The 21,237-nt window shown below is 38.8% G+C and overlaps 1 protein-coding gene across 1 annotated transcript; it reads left to right on the forward strand.

The window, feature by feature from the left end:
• Nucleotides 1-12,931: 12,931 nt before the first annotated feature.
• LOC110446012 lies at nt 12,932-15,327 on the forward strand. The gene is made up of 2 exons (XM_021490942.1): nt 12,932-13,151; nt 13,408-15,327. The coding sequence occupies exon 2, from the start codon at nt 13,420-13,422 to the stop codon at nt 15,274-15,276; it is 1,857 nt and encodes a 618-aa protein (XP_021346617.1). The 5' UTR covers nt 12,932-13,151; nt 13,408-13,419; the 3' UTR covers nt 15,277-15,327.
• Nucleotides 15,328-21,237: the final 5,910 nt, after the last annotated feature.

Here is a 21,237-nt window from a genome sequence, read left to right on the forward strand (position 1 = left end):
GAGTAAAGATAGAAATCGTTCCGTCTACCGACCTGCTTAGTAATCAGTAAAGATCGAAATCGTTCAGCCTACCGACCTGCTTAGTAGTAAGTAAAGATAGAAATCGTTCCGCCTACCGACCTGCTTAGTAATCAGTAAAGATCGAAATCGTCCCGCCTACCGACCAGCTCAGCAGTAAGGAAAAATCGAAATAGTTCCGTCTACCGACTAGCTTAGTAGTGAGTAAAGATCGAAATAGTTCCGCATACCGACCAGCTAAGTAGTAAGTAAAGATCGAAATCGTCCCCACCTACCGACCAGCTCAGTAGTAAGTAAAAAATCGAAATAGTTCCGCCTACCGACTAGCTTTGTAGTGAGTAAAGATCGAAATAGTTCCACCTACCGACCAGTTAAGTAGTAAGTAAAGATCGTAATCGTACCGCCTACCGACCAGCTCAGTAGTAAGTAAAAATCGTAATCGTTCATCCTACCGACCAAATCAGTAGTGAGTAAAGATCGTAATCGTCCCGCCTACCGACTAGCTTAGTAGTGAGTAAAGATCGTAATCGTTGCGCCTACCGACCAAATCAGTAGTAAGTAAAGATCGAAATCGTTCCGCCTACCGACCAGCTTAGTAGTAAGTAAATATCGTAATCGTTCCGCCTACCGACCAGCTCAGTAGTAAGTGAAGATCGAAATCGTCCCCGCCTACCGACCAGCTAAGTAGTGAGTAAAGATCGAAATCGTTCCGCCTATCGACCAACTCAGCAGTAAGTAAAGATCGAAATCGTTCCGCTTCCCGACCAACTTAATGGTAAGTAAAGATCGTAATCGTTCCACCTACCGAACAGCTAAGTAGTAAGTAAAGATCGAAATCGTCCCGTCTACCGACCAGCTAAGTAGCAAGTAAAGATCGTAATCGTTCCGCCTACCGACCAGCTTAGTAGTGAGTAAAGATCGAAATCGTTCCGCCTACCGACCAGCTTAATAGTGAGTAAAGATTGAAATAGTTCCGCTTACCGACCAGGTAAGTAGTAAGTAAAGATCGCAATCGTTCCGCCTACCGACCAGCTAAGTAGTAAGTAAAGATTGAAATCGTTCCGCTTACCGACCAGCTTAGTCATAAGTAAAGATCGAAATCGTCCCGCCTACCGACCAGCTTAGTAATAAGTAAAGATCGAAATAGTTCCGCCTACCGACCAGCTCAGTAGTAAGTGAAGATCGAAATCGTCCCCGCCTACCGACCAGCTAGGTAGTCAGTAAAAATCGTAATCGTTCCGCCTACCGACCAGCTCAGTAGTAAGCAAAGATTGCAATCGTTCCGCCTACCGACCAGCTTAGTTGTGAGTAAAGATCGAAATCGTTGCACCTATCGACCAACTCAGTAGTTAGTAAAGATCGAAATAGTTCCGCTTACCGACCAGCTAAGTAGTAAGTAAAGATCGAAATCGTTCCGCCTACCGACCAGCTAAGTAGTAAGTAAAGATCGAAATCTTTCCACTTACCGACCAGCTAAGTAGTAAGTAAAGATCGTAATCGTTCCGCCTACCGACCAGCTTAGTAGTAAGTAAATATCGTAATCGTCCAGCCTTCCGAACAGCTAAGTAGTAAGTAAAGATCGAAATCGTCCCGCCTACCGACTAGCTTAGTAGCAAGTAAAGATCGTAAACGTTCCGCCTACTAACCAGCTTAGTAGTGAGTAAAGATCGAAATTGTTCCGCTTACCGACCAGCTAAGTAGTGAGTATAGATAGAAATCGTTCCGCCTACCGACCAGCTTAGTAGTAAGTAAAGATCGTAATCGTTCCGCCTACCGACCAACTTAGCAGTAAGTAAAGATCGTAATCGTTGCGCCTACCGACCAGCTCAGTAGTGAGTAAAGATCGTAATCGTTCCGCCCACCGACCAAATCAGTAGTAAGTAAGGATCGTATTCGTTCCGCCTACCGACCAACTTAGCAGTAAGTAAAGATCGAAATCTTTCCACTTACCGACCAGCTAAGTAGTAAGTAAAGATCGTAATCGTTTCGCCTACCGACCAGCTTAGTAGAGAGTAAAGATCGAAATCATTCCGCTTACCGACCAGCTAAGTAGTGAGTATAGATAGAATTCGTTCCGCCTACCTACCAGCTTAGTAGTAAGTAAAGATCGAAATCGTTTCGCCTACCGACCAGCTCAGTAGTAAGTAAAGATCGTAATCGTCCCGCCTACCGACCACCTCAGTAGTAAGTAAAAATCGTAATCGTTCCGCCTACCGACCAGCTAAGTAGTTAGTAAAGATCGTAATCGTCCCGCCTACCGACCACCTCAGTAGTAAGTAAAAATCGTAATCGTTCCGCCTACCGACCAGCTTAGTAGTAAGTAAAAATCGTAATCGTTCCGCCTACCGACCAGGTTAGTAGTAAGTAAAGATCGTAATCGTTCCGGCCACCGACCAAATCACTAGTGAGTAAGGATCGTAATCGTTGCGCCTAACGACCAGCTCAGTCGTAAGTAAGGATCGTAATAGATCCGCCTACCGACCAACTTAGCAGTAAGTAAAGATCGTTATCTTTCCGATTACCGATCAGCTCAGTAGTAAGTAAAGATCTTAATCGTTCCGCCTACCGACCAGCTAAGTAGTTAGTAAAGATCGTAATCGTCCCGCCTACCGACCAGCTTAGTAGTAACTAAAGATCGTAATCGTTCCGCCTACGACCCGCTTAGTAGTAAGTAAAGATCGTAATCGTTCCGCCTACGACCAGCTTAGGAGTAAGTAAAGATCGCAATCGTTCCGCCTACGACCAGCTTAGTAGTAAGAAAAGATCGAAATCGTCCCGCCTACCGACCAGCTCAGCAGTAAGTAAAAATCGAAATAGTTCCGCCTACCGACTAGCTTAGTAGTGAGTAAAGATCGTAATCGTTGCGCCTACCGACCAAATCAGTAGTGAGTAAAGATCGTAATCGTTCCGCCCACCGACCAAATCACTAGTGAGTAAGGATCGTAATCGTTGCGCCTACCGACCAGCTCAGTAGTAAGTAAAAATCGTAATCGTTCCGCCTACCGACCAGCTTAGGAGTAAGTAAAGATCGTAATCGTTCCGCCTACCTACCAGCTTAGTAGTAAGTCTAAGTAGCAAGTAAAGATCGTAATCGTTCCGCCTACGTCCAGCTTAGTAGTAAGTAAAGATCGTAATCGTTCCGGCCACCGACCAAATCACTAGTGAGTAAGGATCGTAATCGTTGCGCCTACCGACCAAATCAGTAGTAAGTAAAGATCGTAATCGTTTCGCCTACCGATCAGCTCAGTAGTAAGTAAAGATCTTAATCGTTCCGCCTACCGACCAGCTAAGTAGTGAGTAAAGATCGAAATCGTTCCGCCTACCGACCAGCTCAGGAGTAAGTAAAGATCGTAATCGTTCCGCCTACCGACCAGCTAAGTAGTTAGTAAATATCGTAATCGTCCCGCCTACCGACCAGCTTAGTAGTAAGTAAAGATCGTAATCGTTCCGCCTACGACCCGCTTAGTAGTAAGTAAAGATCGAAATCGTTTCGCCTACAGATCGTAATCGTTCCGCCTACCGACCAGCTAAGTAGTAAGTAAATATCGTAATCGTCCCGCCTACCTACCAACTTAGTAGTGAGTAATATATATAACGAATATGTATGGTTTGCTGTTATATTAACTGGTCGCCGACCGAATAATGATTAGTTTTGATTCATCTCCAATTTTTTGAAATGATAACAATCTTAGTGTACAATGTTGCGGTTAAAGGCATATATGATCTGGTATGCATGTGTGGTTTATATGAGTCACCTACTCTCCGGTTTTCCCACAATTTCTGGGTTTTACACTCGTGTCATATCGCTCTTCCTGTGATAAGGGACATAAACCCTACAAAGCCAGACACACAGGACACCGAGTTATTGTTCTTGTACCCTTTTTTTTTTACTTCAAAGGCGATATTTGGTCGTATACGGCATGATTTATCAGTCCTGGACAGCTATGGTGTTCACAGGCAGTGCGGAAGCTTGTCCATATGAAAATTTCATTACTGCATCCAATATTTGCAAAAATCAATGTGAAATAATTTCTTAATGTTATCGAAATGAGAGAAGCAATCGATCAGTTTTTATTTTTTTTACAAATAAATTCATGTATTTAAGTTTGTTGTACTATTTCTATAACGTTGAGTTGTGTGTGCGCTGACGCTGTGGTATATTTTCAGATTGCAGCCCTTTCACAAAGAAGTCATGAAGATAGTGTTCCGATGAACTTTTACATGAACCATTAAATACACTTAAATCAATTTAACACATAGTGGCAATGGTCAATATAACTTTTTGATTAAAATAATTATATCAGCAATATACCTTTTTTCAAATTGGATATTCTATAATGTGAATGCGTTCGAGTTAATTGTAGTGTCAGTGCTTTCTCACGAGTCGAGTTACAAGGATGATAAGAAAACAAATGCCCTTCATGCTTGAGCGTGTTGTTATTTTATGATACAATGTTGAGATAACCAGAAGAGAGTGTGTCCCGGTGTGGCCTGTCGGTCAGTAGTATAGTAGCTGTCGGTCAGTAGTATTGTAGCCTGGTGTAAACACTGTACATCACTACTACCTGTCAGGCCATAAAGCACTTCACACGTGTCTAAAACACAGGTAGTGCCAGTCATGAACGTGTCTAACGTCACATCTCTCTCTCTCTCTAATACAACCGGTCCATGATTGTTGTATAACAAAGAGTTCTGCTCCAGGTACAGTTGATAATGATAGGAGTATACAGCTTCTTGGTTATTTTCCTTAATCAATTCAGTACGTTTTGTGTTGGTAACATTTCAGGTAGATACCGCTTCTGTTTCACAACGTGCAACATTTCTCAGTAAGAATTGCTTGTATTTTGTTTATTTTGTTTTCACATTTTGACATTAACATAATTAAATATTTACTGTATGTTTTATTTTTCTTGACAACACGGCATCAAATTAACTACCAACTGCAAACCATCTTTTAAACAGATGTTTCCCATTCCCTAAAATGACATTTCTTACTATATATGCTTGCACTAAACAGTAATGGACGACATAAACTTTGATCCGCGTGCTACCGAATCCTGCTCAAACTGCCTGATATTCAGACTAAAAAATCCCGCCGGTTGTTGTTGTTCCTCTTCCCGAATGGAGTAAACTCACATTAGACGTTTAGTCAAGGATCAATTTTAGTAGTGTCAAATGACAAAGCTGTTACCGACATACACATATGTGTCTGCAATTACTTAACAAGTAACGCCTGTTGGGTCGGCAATGTTGATTACACTTCGAAGACCCAGTCGACAAGTCTTAAAAACAATGACCACCCAGCTGTACAACTGACGTTTTAAAACTATTATCGATATAGACTCACCTTGTTTAAATTAAATTCCAAATTGAACTAGCGCCCTTCAAACATTGTTTCATTTCGAATATATCACAGTAAGATACATTTCATGACACTGCCGATTCACGGAAAATACAATATTATGAAGATCTTCCGAAGAACTCCAAATTGTACACTACCATGAAATGCAAATACAATTATTATACCGTTAAACCTCCCACTACTAGAAAGAGCGTGATCATTTCCCGATGAGAAATTGTTTATTCGACTACTTTTTTCGTCGACTTTAGGGGAATAGTACTTCAACAGATCATGATGTATTTACAGGTTAAGAATGGTGAAGGGGTAGGGGAAAATATTCTTGACCATTTCTCGATTTCAAATGAAGGTATAGATGTATATTGATGATATTTCTAATGAAGGTATAGATGTATATTGATGATATTTCTAATGAAGGTATAGATGTATATTGATGATGAAGGTATAGATGTATATTGATGATGAAGGTATAGATGTATATTGATGATGAAGGTATAGATGTATATTGATGATGAAGGTATAGATGTATATCGATGATGAAGATATAGATGTATATTGATGATGAAGTTGATATACTTACTGACACATAGTTTGTCCTTCAGTTCTTTTATTATTATTTTATGAATGTGGACCCAAACATTGAAGACACTAGATTCGTATCTAGAAACTTAATTCAAGTACGGCAATAACGCTGACTTTACTAAAACTGACAACAGTAACAATAAATAGATGACGATCGTTCAGAGCAGCCTGCCAACATATTAGAATTGTTCATCCTCGCATAATATAAGACTTCGCATTAGTAACATACCAGCTTCCCCTAATATTAGATTGTGCTTACAATGATTGAATCGGTACAATACTAAACTACGTACTCAGGACATCATACTACGTACTCAGGACATCAAACTTCGTACTCAGGACATCATACTACGTACTCAGGACATCATACAACGTACTCGGGACATCATATTAGTTACTCAGGACATCATACTACGTACCCAGGACATCAAACTACATACCCAGGACATAAAACTACGTACCCAGGACATCATACTAGGTACTCAGGACATCATACTAGGTACTCAGGACATCATACTACGTACTCAGGACATCATACTAGGTACTCAGGACATTATACTACATACTCAGGACATCATACTACGTACTCAGGACATCATACTACGTACTCAGGACATCATACCAAGAATCAACACTTATTGTTACACCTCAAGTGAATTTCTAGCTATTTGATTGGTTGGGAGAAAATTAAACAAAAATCTCTGTCACCCTCCGAAAATACATTCGCCTCGGGTGACAATGGTTTTCTCGGGTTGACAATATTCACTGTCACCTGCTAATGAATGTCATATTTATATAATGTATGGTTGCCATATTGATCTGATGGTCGTATAGTTTATGTAAAATGTTATGAACTGATGCGATGTTACTTACAAGTATGTTCTTGTTATTAAACCTGTGACTTCAGTGACTGATAGTTCTATAGTATATACAGGGTATTGTTAGTCTGCGTTAGTTTGTCCCTGTATATATAAAGGCTATAGTCACCTTTATCATGGCAAACAAAACAGAAGAAAACATTAACTATGGAATATGTTTGCTGATGTTGTAGCTATCCCTTCGGCTGGCTGGGAGCCGAAGGCTGCTTTTGATAAAAACCTCCATAATAGATAATACGAATAGTGGTGAGTCGATCAAAGCGAACTGTGAAAGAACTCAGTGTGGTAAAAAGGGGGTGTCTGTCACGACGGGATGGCAGAAGGGCATGTTTTTATTTTATTTAATCTTATCTTTCAACTCACGATATTGAATAAATTATTAACTACATATTGTGATGGTGTTATGATATATGCGTTATAATAGCACTTTTGTCTTTATTCATGGTTATTTATAACTTTAAAATTATTCTTATTTTTCAACAAGCTCGATTTTGAATAAATCTATTAAACTTATTATTCGACAGGCTTTTAAATTAATACTTTTGTTTTGATTGTGTATACACTGCACTTTCCTGATCCTGCAGTAAATCAGTCGACAATAAATAGAACACAGATTGATGCCCTGACCGATATGGCTGTCAACACAGACAGGTTATTGTTTCTATATTGGATGACAGATGACCGAGGCTAATTCAAACGTATCAGGTATCACGTAACAACGTAACTCTCTTTAACCGAGAATATTGTTTGTGATTTTATATTACATGCAATAGTTGTTATTTTGTATTAATTTTGCTTATGTTTATGCAATAATTACATGTGATTACATGTATAAGCTTTGATCATTAATGAGTTGTAATTAATTGTCGTTATGTAATTGTTTTGATTCTGCATTGGGTGTAATTGTGTTCTAATTATGTCTTATATGTGATAATGTACTATATTTGATAATGTATTGGATTTAGCCATGCATTAAAATTGTATTTGATTTGATCATGTATTTATTTTAATAGTGATGTTATCAAAACAATGTGTCTGGTTGTTTACTCGAGAAGACTCTAAGTTATGGTGAGTCTTTTATGATTTACATTGACATAAAAGTCAATTAATATAGAAAACGAATTTATTTTCCCAAAGGGGTTGTCCAGTGTTTTTTAATGTGAACAGAGTATTTACCCGATAAGGCATTTCCCCCTGAGTTAACACAGCTAGTCTAAGTATATTTGTCATACACTATAATAACAAATGGTGAAGACAAGGGGAATTAGTAAATTAGAAGTAAAAATTATTTTACAGCTAGTTTCAAATTTTCTGATTCGTCAAAGAACGACGAATCGTTGAGGATAAAAACAAACGCGATGCTGAGAACAGCGAAGATTTAATTATTTAACCTGGCACGAATCGATCAGACATACTCTAATCTCAACCGTCAGATATACACATTTGTTTAAAATCATGTTGTATTTATAAATATATACTTCCAGTCAGACAATTCCTCAGTTTTACATAGGCTTGGTGAACTAGTTACATCATCTTTTAAAGGTTTATATACATTTGACCAAGCCTTATTAACATTGATGATACGTCTGCATTCTTTGAACATGTATCATAACATGGTACTAATGAAATCGTCACCTATACCAATTCGCAATGATAAAACACAATTTCCTGGTTTAAATAAACCGGAAATAAAACACAAAAGATAACCAAAGTGTGAATAAAATGGTAATGCGAATTCGAAATTGATGGAGCTAGATAAGAATTAGAACCAAAAGAAGAAGAAGATAAACATGGAAATTAAGGCACAAGAGACGGAAGAAGAAGAAGACCAAGCGTGCCGGAAGGGTAAGGATACTAATCTTCTTTATTGACGACACCAGTCATGTTACTCTAATCAAATCAAATTGATATCACGTCCTCGTAGGGATAACTTTCAAAAACCCCAATTATAAGTGTTCGTTATACAGTGTCCTTTAAAGGGGTTCAATTAAACTTACTATTATGTTGAGAACCGGAAGCCATCAGGAAATGAAAAACGAGAATAAAGTTATTTTAGTCTATTTTGTCAACTGTAATATTCGTTTAATGGGTTGTGCGTGTCAATGTTTTCGGTATAGAGGCACACCAAGCTGACACCTATGTACCGTAAAAGTGTCACTAGCCGTATACGATTTTACAAGATTTTGGTCCCCGTTGACATTTTCACCGCTTAGCTGACCACCGAACCTGGTGATAACGGACACGAGGGCAGAGAGGCTTGGTTCCTTGGTATTGCCTCTAAACAATACACACGTGACTCACTCACGACCCCACACACAGGGACTATTGCATGGTGCATCCAAAAGAAACCTGCGTTTTTCTTCATTCAACGCCAGAAAGGGTCCATGAATTAACATGTAACTGTATGTCGGGGGCTTCCACACAGAATGAAGGTAATTCTTACTTTCAAATGGAAATAACACAGCGTCATGAAATTATACTAGACATGTCTTTCAATGGTTTGTGAGGACTGTATGAGGTTTCCAACCTTCCGGGCAGGGATTCCAAATCGGAATTCCCAAGCTTGGAGGTTTGGTTTGGAGTTTTTTTTCTGAAAAACAGAAAACGCCTTTACGTATATGACATGTGAGTATCTTTCAGTGCACGTCACGCTATTTGTATTTTTTTTACTGTATAATGCAGTCTCATTGTCAAAATTAACAAACTGTCTCCTTTGAAAGATGGTGTACAAATTACAACAATTATGTTCATTCTCAGTCAGTGCAATAAACACATTTGTGTTAAGGTGGGTTAGGAAGTCAGAATATTGCATGTAATTGTAGGTTGGTTATAATGTAGTTTGGAGTCAGTATATAACAAACGTATTTGTTATGATGCAAGTATGAAGTCAGTCATTACTAGTGATATTGTAATACTAGGTGAATATGATATGGTGGTATTAGGTAAATATAACATGATAAAATAAGGAAATATAATATGGTAATATAAGGTTGATATATTATGATGATATTAGGTAAATACGATATGGTAATATTAAGTAAATACGATATAGTTATACTAGGTAAATATGATATGGTAATATTAGGTAAATATGATATGGTTATGCTAGGTAAATATGATATGGTAATATAAGGTAAATATGATATGGTTATACTAGGTAAATATGATTTGGTAATATTAGGTAAATACGATATGGTAATATTAGGTAAATATGATATGGTCATATTAGGTAAATATGATATGGTAATATTAGGTAAATATAATATGGTAATACTAGGTAAATATGATATGGTAATATTAGGTAAATATGAAATGGTAATATTAGGTAAATATGATATGGTAATATTAGGTAAATATGATATGGTCATATTAGGTAAATATGATATGGTAATATAAGGTAAATATGATATGGTAATACTAGGTTAACACCATATGGTAATATTAGGTAAATATGATATGGTAATATTAGGTAAATATGATATGGTAAAATCAGGTAAATATGATATGGTCATATTAGGTAAATATGATATGGTAATAATAGGTAAATATGAAAGGGTAATATTAGGTTAAATAATTATGATATGGTAATATTAGGTAAATATGATATGGTAATATTAGGTAAATATGATATGGTTGTATTAGGTAAATATGATATGGTAATATTAGGTAAATATGAAATGGTAATATTAGGTGAATTTGATATGGTAATATTAGGTTAATACGATATGGTAATATTAGGTAAATATGATATGGTAATTTAAGGTGAATTTGATATGGTAATATAATTTAAGATATTGTAATGAGGTAAACTATAAACAAAATTGATTGGCAAGAATAACAATCGGAGTCAGGGAAAAGGAAGTCGTAATTAAATTTAAATTTTAACATAATTTAAATTTATCAAAAGTACAACTGTTTTTTAATGAACTTTTCGGTATGATAATTACAAGCATTTGCCTGTCATGGTGTAATCCTGAATGTAATATCTACAGTGATACTGCTACAGCTAGGAAAATGTAATATCTACAGTGATACTGCTACAGCTAGGAAAATGCTGTGGTCATAAACAAGCATGTTTGACATGTCTGTATCAAACAGGTCATGAATTGTATTAAGATTTCTTATTGTATGAGGATATGGAAATGTTATAAACTGATGTCTTCATGCTGGACTATTGTAATGTCAATGGTGCAGAATTGTCCACTGCAGGAGACGCACTACCACCAGTCATGAGCCTATCGACTCAGACATATAAACACTTGGTTTGATTTTTCAAGGTAAGCATGATGTACTTATAAGCATGTACATTCGTCTAGTAAACCAATATACGTTATTACCTTGTGTTTGTACCATGTATATATTATCAACTTATTCCAAGGAACACAGAGTCGATAGACACGTGGTATAACGCTATCTAACCTTAGCTTAGTTTCTCTATTTCTGTGCCGCTAATGAATCGCTAACTTTTCAGGAGTTTTATTTGATATCAGAATCAAGACCTCATATGTTAATAAGTTATCGAAGATTCAAAAGAGTAAGTAAATTAAATGTGCCGTTAATTTTTAAATCTAAGTATATCGTTATTGATAGTCACATATAAAGTTATTTAGAGTATAGAATGGTCACGAGGTATCTCCTAAAGCCTAGTCAGGGGCTGCTGACCACTCTGATACTGAGGTTCATCGTAGTATCAAAGGCAGTAATGGTAATAAACTGGGCACAGTGGCGACAGTCCTTTTGTATAGTAAACGCCCGTTTCTTGTTCGAACAGTTACTTAGTATTATACTACAAAAGGTGACTTCGTTAATCAATACAGCTCTGATACATTTTTCCTTTAGTTTTGATCTTTTTAAGAAAAAAGAATGTAAACTTTACTCCTGAGATTACATTTATAAAATTTTGAGATTGATACAGTATGCAAAAAACTATTTATACTGCATTATACAGCCGTCCCGTCCTTTTATGACTGATCGGTAATGCTAGGGGCCACAAAGGTGAAATCCAAATAGAAAACACATTTGTAAGAAAAGAACTTATAAAATAGAACTAGAAATAATTCTTGCAACTGAATAAGTGTATAGATGATTTGGAAATGGGATGTTCCTGACATCCTATGCTTTTATTTTATTTTCTCCCATGTGTCTTTTCTTACCTTGTTCAGTTTATTCTTACCAGTGTGTTCTATAAACTTACATTATGGTTATCAATTTGCTAGTTCCCACTTTATATATGCATTATATTTGCATTACCACCCATCTATTAATGAACGCGCGCTGCTGTAGTAGACGTTTAACTTTATGATCTGATGACAAACCAGCACAGTTAGTAATCTAATAGGACGGAGTGCTGAGTAGATATTTTATGTCGTTGTTGTTGGTGATGATTGTTATTTTCACAGACTAGTTATCCTATATCCACCAATACAGAAATGAAACAAATTAGCTAAAATGCATCAACATATTCCACTTAAATTTCACTCCATTTTCGTAATGGAAACAAAATCCTTTTCTTTTTGTTGATGAGAAATACTACAAGTATTTCCGGAGCATAATTTTCTGTAGACTATTGTCAAACCATCAAAGTCGCCGTCTTGATATCATGTGTGGTATTTAATGGCGTGACAGTGCCATGTAGAAGTGTATGACGTGAAGTGTATTGTCTTCTGTATTACGTCACACTGGAATATACACAAAAATATGATAACGGTCACATAGATGTACAATAAAATAATCACACGAAACAACCGGTATCATAGTGTATGCTAAAATTGGTTAGGCTGACAATACTTACAACTAGCCTACATTTAATCTTTTGACTTTACTTATTATACTAAAGTCTATATAAGACATAGAAAAAAACATGTATTTGCTACCAATCGTAATATACCTCTATAAATGTTCAGTATTGAGTAAATATGCCACCATTGATCTAGTGTCATAACGTTATACTATACACAATCAACAGCACTATATATATACACACTTCTGCTGTGACTAACCAGACGATTATATCTAACCGACCATTTATACGTATCTAATAACGTTACACATGCATTGCCATATCCCACAAACAAAGCCCAGCGCTAAACCCATTCACACTGGAGTAATGGTCTGATGCCTATGTGTAACTGAACAAAGATCTCAACAAAACCTGATTTAAAACAAATGCTAACGGAACAGTCGCTACACACCGCTCGCGATATTTCGGGTACCGACGGAAGGTCGGTAGACAGTGCAGACATACAGAAGAGCAGGAGAGGAAACACAGGCGAACAGCCAAAGCTATACAGAGAACCAAATATTGGGAGAAAATAGTAAGTTATATCTTGGTATATCACGTGTGTTTATATCTATTTGATGTGCAAATGTTTGACACACTATAAGAGAATGCTATTTTTTTGTGTAAATATTGCACATCTTTAGATACATGTTTTATTTCTACTGGTTGTTAAACGTAGAACACGAGCTATTTTTAGCCCCTAGTGTACAAACGTTTCCACTGCATATCAGACTGTTTGCATATTTTGTCTGTTGTTTCCTGATGTTAATATTCGTCATCTCTCGTTTCAGACGGCCTTCATCATGAGTGACAGTGATGATGATGACAGCGACATCTACAAAGCTAAGACATTTGGTCAGTTAATAATAGAGCTGTTAAAGAAAGTCACAACTGTTCCTACTGACCTACGACAAGATCGTTACTGCCGGTACATTAATAGTATTCTGTCATTGTATGGAGAAGAACAATGTATTTTGGTTGGCAGTACCAAAGAACGAACCAGACTGCGGTCAAACCAGGATCAGGGTGACCATGATTATCTCATGATTTCAGAAATACTTATTAGTACAAAATACTTGCAGTACAATGATAAAGTTCCATGTTATGTGAGAATTGATGGCACGAAATTACATGATGAACTTCCGGTTGAACTTATTGATGGGATATATCTCCCTGGTAACCTTCTCAGAACGGTCAGTAGTGAGGCGTTTACAGGACTTCGCGGATTGTTTTCCTTGGTGTCGTTGGTCAGCACATTCCAAGGCCAGCACACCCTTCATATCAACATTGATGCGCCAAACAAACCCGGAGTCACTCTCACAAACTATACCGACTGGATGTGTGACGAGCTTCCGGTTAGACCAAAGTCACCCAATATTGATACAGACAAAGTGTATGGACTATTCTATGAAAGGATAAGAAATTCGCCGTTTTTGATGCACACAAATACTAAAGTTATCCAAGTGCTGAGGAAGCTTGCACTTTTGGCGATAACCCTTAGCGACGATATCGGGGCTGGTGCACAGCTCTTTCAGTATTTGAGTCCTTTGGTCAATGCAGTAACAGACTGCATTAACAGTTCAACAACAGCTTCGCACCATACCAGATCATCAACACTGAACACAACAAACGCAGAGGAGGAATTACGGTCAACAGAACATTCTGGTTGCGAGGAAGTGTTTTATGCAAGTTACCGATGGAAATCACTGAAAAGATGCATTGCAGCATTCCCGTTGGACGGCCCACCCAAACACATGGACACATGGAAAGCACGAACGTGTGACAAGGCGTGGCCAGGAGTCGACGTTGTGAGCAGTATATGCAAAAGTGATTTCTTCGTCGTTTGTAAACCATTAGCACAGGGAGCTTCTGATAAGACCGAGTTTTGCTTGTCATATGTCTCAGCAGAAATACAGCTCTCTGCTTGTATGTATCCAGTTCAAAGAAAATGCCTCCTCGTGATCAAAGCGTTTCAGAGCAGCAAATTAGAGGAATATTCCGATAAACTTACCACCTTCCACTGGAAAACAGCGTTGTACTGGGTATCAGAAGGCACTGCCCTATCACAGATAGCTGATGACAGTGACGAGAATGTACTGAGTTTAGTGAGGAACGTGGTGGATTTTATGCTTACAAGTCTCCGTAAATCTAATCTGCAACATTACTTCAACCCCAGCAATATAATCGGACATTTAGATGTTATGACCATAAGTAAAGTTGTAGATATACTCACCGAAGTTCTTGACGATCCCGTCGATACGTTGCGGGAATATTTCAGATATGAGGAAATAAATAGTAGTGTTAGAACTATAGAAGTCACTCGATCCCAAATGGAACAGCTGCAAAATTCTGTACATGCTGATACTGATCGATTCGTCATTGACATGATCGTTTCTGCTCTCGAACAATTTGTGAGAGAACCACCTCAGTCATCCGACGATGAACCACTATTCAAGAAGGCGGTGTTGAAGGTGGCTGAGGCGGTTTGTAGCGATTTGACGAAAGATTTAGTGGGAAAAGGGAGGCCACTCATGGTGCCCGTAGACAGAATCATGAAGACGTTTGAAACTTTTCTAACTGCACAAGAATCTAAAACGCAGGACACGATGTTTGCGTTATTCACTGTGTTCAGATTGTCTGGTTTACTCAAAGAACTCTAGAAATTACATTGATTGTGTGTGAGGTGTATATTATATTAAATAAACATTGAGTGTATCAGATGTATTATTTCCTTATGTTTGTTATCACTGTCAAGTCTTTATTTTTGCTGTTCTACATTTTACTATGTTTACTGACAGATTGGATAACACATGAGAAGTTAGTTCCGCGATAATCGACGTGTAGATTTGTAATGCTGATATTTTGGTATTTGTGGTATATAACATTCGCAGTATGCTGCTATTAAACGCACATGATAAAGACGTCTAATTAAGTAACCAAGCAGTAGAAGCGTAACAAGAGTAACTGTGTATATGTTTCTCATAGATATAAACTAACAGATGGATCTTATGTAACGTTTATTAGCTAACGGAGGATGTAAACAGCACACATCAGTGTAAAATAGACAATACCTACTTGGACTTTACTCAGGCGCGTCTTAGAACCAAAGTATGTCGGAATTTAAATACAATCTCTCTACCTTTAAATTGCACGTAGCTATTGAAATTCTACCCTCAGGTGTAGTTTGGTGGTCAAAGATTATATCCTCAAGTGTAGAGTTTGGAGGACAGAAACTCTGCCCTCGGTTGTTGGTTTTTGGGAGGGACAGACTCTCTAACCTCGGTTGTTGGTTTTGTGGTGGGACAAACGCTCTAACCTCGATTGTTGGTTTTGGGGTGGGACATACTCTCTAACCTCGGTTGTTGGTTTTGGGGAGGGGCAAACGCTCTTACGTCGGTTGTTGGTTTTGGGGAGGGACAGAAGCTCTAACCTCGGGTGTTTGTTTTAGGGAGGGACAGAAACTCTTACGTCGGTTGTTGGTTTTGGGGAGGGACAGAAGCTATAACCTCGGGTGTTGGTTTTAGTGAGGGACAGACAGAAACTCTGCCCTCGGTTGTTGGTTTTGGGGAGGGACAAACGCTCTAACGTCGGGTGTTGGTTTTGGGGAGGGACAGAAGCTCTAACCTCGGGTGTTGGTTTTAGTGAGGGACAGAAACTCTGCCCTCGGTTGTTGGTTTTGGGGAGGGACAAACGATCTAACCTCGGTTGTTGGTTTTTGGGAGGGACAAACGCTCTAACCTAGGTTGTTGGCTTTGAGGAGGGACATACTCTCTAACCTCGTTTGTTGGTTTTGGGGAGGGACTGAAGCTCTAACCTCGGTTGTTGGTTTTGGGGAGGGACAAACGCTCTAACGTCGGTTGTTGGTTTTTGGGAGGGACAGAAGCTCTAACTTCGGGTGTTTGTTTTAGGGAGGGACAGAAACTCTGCCCTCGGTTGTTGGTTTTTGGGAGGGACAGACGCTCTAACCTCGGTTGTTGGTTTTGTGGTGGGACAAACGCTCTTACCTCGATTGTTGGTTTTGGGGAGGGACAGAAGCTCTAACCTAGGTTGTTGGCTTTGAGGAGGGACATACTCTCTAACCTTGTTTGTTGGTTTTGGGGTGGGACATACTCTCTAACCTCGGTTGTTGGTTTTGGAGAGGGACTGAAGCTCTAACTTCTGTTGTTGGTTTTGGGGAGGGACAAACACTCTAACCTCGGGTGTTTGTTTTAGGGAGGGACAGAAACTCTGCCCTCGGTTGTTGGTTTTGGGGAGGGACAGAAGCTCTAACGTCGGGTGTTGGTTTTGGGGAGGGACAGAAGCTCTAACCTCGGATGTTTGTTTTAGGGAGGGACAGAAACTCTGCCCTCGGTTGTTGGTTTTGGGGAGGGACAGTAACTCTTACCTCGGACACCAAAGGAGCTAATGACTTTTATGTAATACTTTCTGAAAATAAGATAATGCCAACTGGTAGGAAGAAATGGGTAGAAATATTTGACATTAGGGACAACAAATGGGAGAAAATATATCAAATTCCATTTCGCACAACTACTAATACAAAACTCCAGTGGCTCCAAGTAAGAATTCTCCATCATATTTTGACAACAAATATATATCTATGCAAAGCCGGTCTCTCTAATAATCCTTTATGTGTTTTTTGTAATCTAGATAGGGAAACAATAATTCATACATTATGGGAGTGTGCCATTGTACAAAATTTCCTATACAGTTTTGAAACATTACTAGAAGCTTTAATTATCCCATTTTCTTTTAATAAGGAATCCTTCCTTTTTGGAATAGTGTCACAGTCAGGAATAGGCAACAGACTAGATAATGAAATTTTGATTATGATCAAACACTATATTTATAAAACAAGATGCCTTCAAAACAATTTGTCAGTAAATGCTTTAATTAACAGCATAAAAGACCATTATTCTGTACAAAAATATATAGCATGTTGCAAGGGGGATAATTTTGTAACAAAACTGGAAAGAGAATGGAAAAAATGGAACCACCTCCTGGAATTATAAGCCAAAATTAAATAATTTAATATCATCAAGTCAGCAGATACAATACATCTCCTCCCACAGTATAGTTCTCTTTTTATATTTTGAAAATACACTGATGCACATACATGTAGCCAGCACACACTAAGTTTTAAGGACTTTTTTTTGCAGTTATGTCCCTTTTACCATACCTGTATTGAATCTTGCCTGAACTCTAAATATATTTTTTTTGTCCCTTTTTTTTGGAATCTAAGTTGATGTTTCTGTCTGAACTTATTAAAGTTAATTTCTTTTATGATATAAATATATTTTGTCCTGAGTATTACCCTCATTTCTCAGTCACCTTTATATGGATGTATTTACTTGCAGTTTAAAGCCGAAAGCACCTTACTTACAATTAATACAGAAGATTATCTTATAATCTTATTCTAAACATAAAGTTTGTTTATTATTGAGCTGCAGTGCAAAAACTAGTTTCTCCTTTTTCTTTCTCTTTCTGTTGACTTTTTCCGTTTTCATTGCTATTTTTTTTCCTTCTTCTTTTCTATTCTCTCTCTCTCTCTGTTCTCATAAAGGCAATATATGTGTACATGGGTACCATTACATGTACTTGTGTCTAAATATATCAACTGATGTAAGTAAGAGTGAATATGAGTCGTGTGAGGTCTGAATATATAATATGAATTGTTTGAATGTAAATATACCATATATTGCAAAAAAATCTTGAATAAAAAGAAAATTACAAAAAAACAAAAAAAACCCAAAAAAAACAACCCAACTCTTACCTCGGGTGTTGGTTTTGGGGAGGGACAGAAGCTCTAACCTCGGGTGTTTGTTTTAGGGAGGGACAGAAACTCTGCCCTCGGGTGCTGGTTTTGGGGAGGGACTGAAGCTCTTACCTCGGGTGTTGAAGTTACGGGTTAGTGGCTATACCCATGGATGTAAAGTCAAGGAGTCAGAAACTCAACTTATGGTGTCAAGTTTTTGACATGAGCAGACGCTTCACCTTCGGGTGTAAGGTATAATGGGTCAGAGGAGGTTCTACCCGCAGATATAGAGTATGGGGTCAGAAGATATATCCTTAGGTGTTGAGGTTATGTGAGAAAGAGAATTTCTATCCCCTGGTATTATGAAAGAGGATCGGATGGTCTACCTCCGGTGTAGAGTTTGGAGTAGGAAACTTTACTGAAGAGGTTTAGGTAACAATTTCTACCCTTGTGTGCAACGTTTGAGTGTCAGAAACTCTACCTCGGGTGTTGAGGGTCTATGAGAGGTAGAAACTCTACCCTCGATTGATGAGGGTCGGGGAGGAATAGAATTTCTGCCATCGGGTGTTGAGGTTCGGGGGAGCGACTTAATCTCTAACTTTGGGTGTTGTGGTTCGGGGGGTGTAAGCATCTTCTTACCATCGGATGTTGAGGTTCGGGGAAGTGACAGAATTTCTACCCTGGGTTGTTTAGGTTTGGAGAGTGACAGAATTTCTACCCTGGGTTGTTTAGGTTTGGGGAGTGACAGAATCTCTATTCTGGGTTGTTGAGGTCGGGGGTGACAGAATCTCTTCCCTGGAGTGTTGAGGTCGGGGAGTGACATAATCTCTACCCTGGGTTGTTTAGGTTTGGAGAGTGACAGAATTTCTACCCTGGGTTGTTCAGGTTTGGGGAGTGACATAATCTCTATTCTCGGTTGTTGAGGTCGGAGGTGACAGAATCTCTTCCCTGGGTTGTTTAGGTTTGGGGAGTGACAGAATCTCTATTCTTGGTTGTTGAGGTCGGAGGTGACAGAATCTCTTCTCTGGGTTGTTTAGGTTTGGGGAGTGACAGAATCTCTATTCTGGGTTGTTGAGGTGGGGGGTGACATAATCTCTTCCCTTGAGTGTTGAGGTAGGGGAGTGACATAATTTCTACCCTGTGTTGTTCAGGTTTGGGGAGTGACAGAATCTCTATTCTGGGTTGTTGAGGTGGGGGGTGACATAATCTCTTCCCTGGAGTGTTGAGGGCGGGGAGTGACATAATCTCTACCCTGGGTTGTTAAAGTTTGGGGGTGACATTATCTCCTCCCTGGAGTGTTAAGGTTGGGGAGTAACATAATCTCCTACTTCTGGTGTTAAGGTTCGGGGAGTGTAAAAAACTCTACTTCGGATGTTGAGGTTCGGGGAATTACAGAATATCTACCCTGGGGTCTATGAGAGGTAGAAACTCTACCCTCGATTGATGAGGGTCGGGGAGGAATAGAATTTCTGCCATCGGGTGTTGAGGTTCGGGGGAGCGACTTAATCTCTAACTTTGGGTGTTGTGGTTCGGGGGGTGTAAGAATCTTCTTACCATCGGATGTTGAGGTTCGGGGAAGTGACATAATTTCTACCCTGGGTTGTTTAGGTTTGGGGAGTGACAGAATTTCTACCCTGGGTTGTTTAGGTTTGGGGAGTGACAGAATTTCTACCCTGGGTTGTTTAGGTTTGGGGAGTGACAGAATCTCTATCCTGGGTTGTTGAGGTCGGAGTGACATAATCTCTACCCTGGGTTGTTCAGGTTTGGGGAGTGACATAATCTCTACCCTGGGTTGTTGAGGTCGGGGAGTGACATAATCTCTACCCTGGGTTGTTAAAGTTTGGGGGGGGGGGACATTATCTCTTCCCTGGAGTGTGGAGGTCGGAGAGTAACATAATCTCCTACTTCTGGTGTTAAGGTTCGGGGAGTGTAAAAAACTCTACTTCGGATGTCTACCCTGGGGTGTTGAGGTTTGAAAGAGTGACAGAACCTCTACCCTGGGATGTTGAGGTTTGAGAGAGTGTCAGAACCTCTACCCTGGGGCGTTGAGGTTTGAGAGAGTGTCAGAACCTCTACCCTGGGGCGTTGAGGTTTGAGAGAGTGTCAGAACCTCTACCCTGGGATGTTGAGGTTTGAAAGAGTGACAGAACCTCTACCCTGGGATGTTGAGGTTTGAGAGAGTGTCAGAACCTCTACCCTGGGGTGTTGATGTTGGTGGAGTGACATAATCTCTACCTTCGGGTGTAGGTATTGGGTTAAGTAGCTCTTACGTGTGTTGTACAGTAGGGGCAGCGGTGTGCTGGTTTAGAAACTATACTCGCTCGTGTAGGGTATTTGGGTGAGACAAGGCATTTCGGAATCATACGCTCTATCCTCGGATGAAAAGTTCGAGTATTTACACTCGGGTTTACATACTCTCGTATGAAGAGAAAGAGGTTGAAAACCTGGAACCTTGCATAAAAGGTAAGTTGGTCAGAGACTCTTGTAGGTCTTTTGGGGTCAGAACCTTCAAGTTCAAGTTTCAAGTTTTTTATTTCCGAATGCAAATCAGCATATAGGTTAATTGATACATAGAATACAAAACATATTTCAAATTTTCAAGATGGCGGAGGACAATTCCATATAAGCAATTATCACATAAAAAGAATACATAATTTAGCAATATTACTGCACGAGGGTTTTTCTTTTGGCGGTAGCATATTTTAAATATAGACCCAATCTACGTAATGTTTTAATACTTTTACATGACAATAATTCAATTAATTTATACACACTGGGGGATCGGAAGTAATATTGCTTAATGTATGTGTTTCTCAATACAGAGTAAGCAGGACAAATAAGAATAAAATGTATCTCATCTTCTAAATCA

Source organism: Mizuhopecten yessoensis, unplaced genomic scaffold (genome assembly GCF_002113885.1).
Source record: "Mizuhopecten yessoensis strain PY_sf001 unplaced genomic scaffold, ASM211388v2 scaffold2447, whole genome shotgun sequence".
Classification (NCBI taxonomy): Eukaryota; Metazoa; Mollusca; class Bivalvia; order Pectinida; family Pectinidae; genus Mizuhopecten; species Mizuhopecten yessoensis.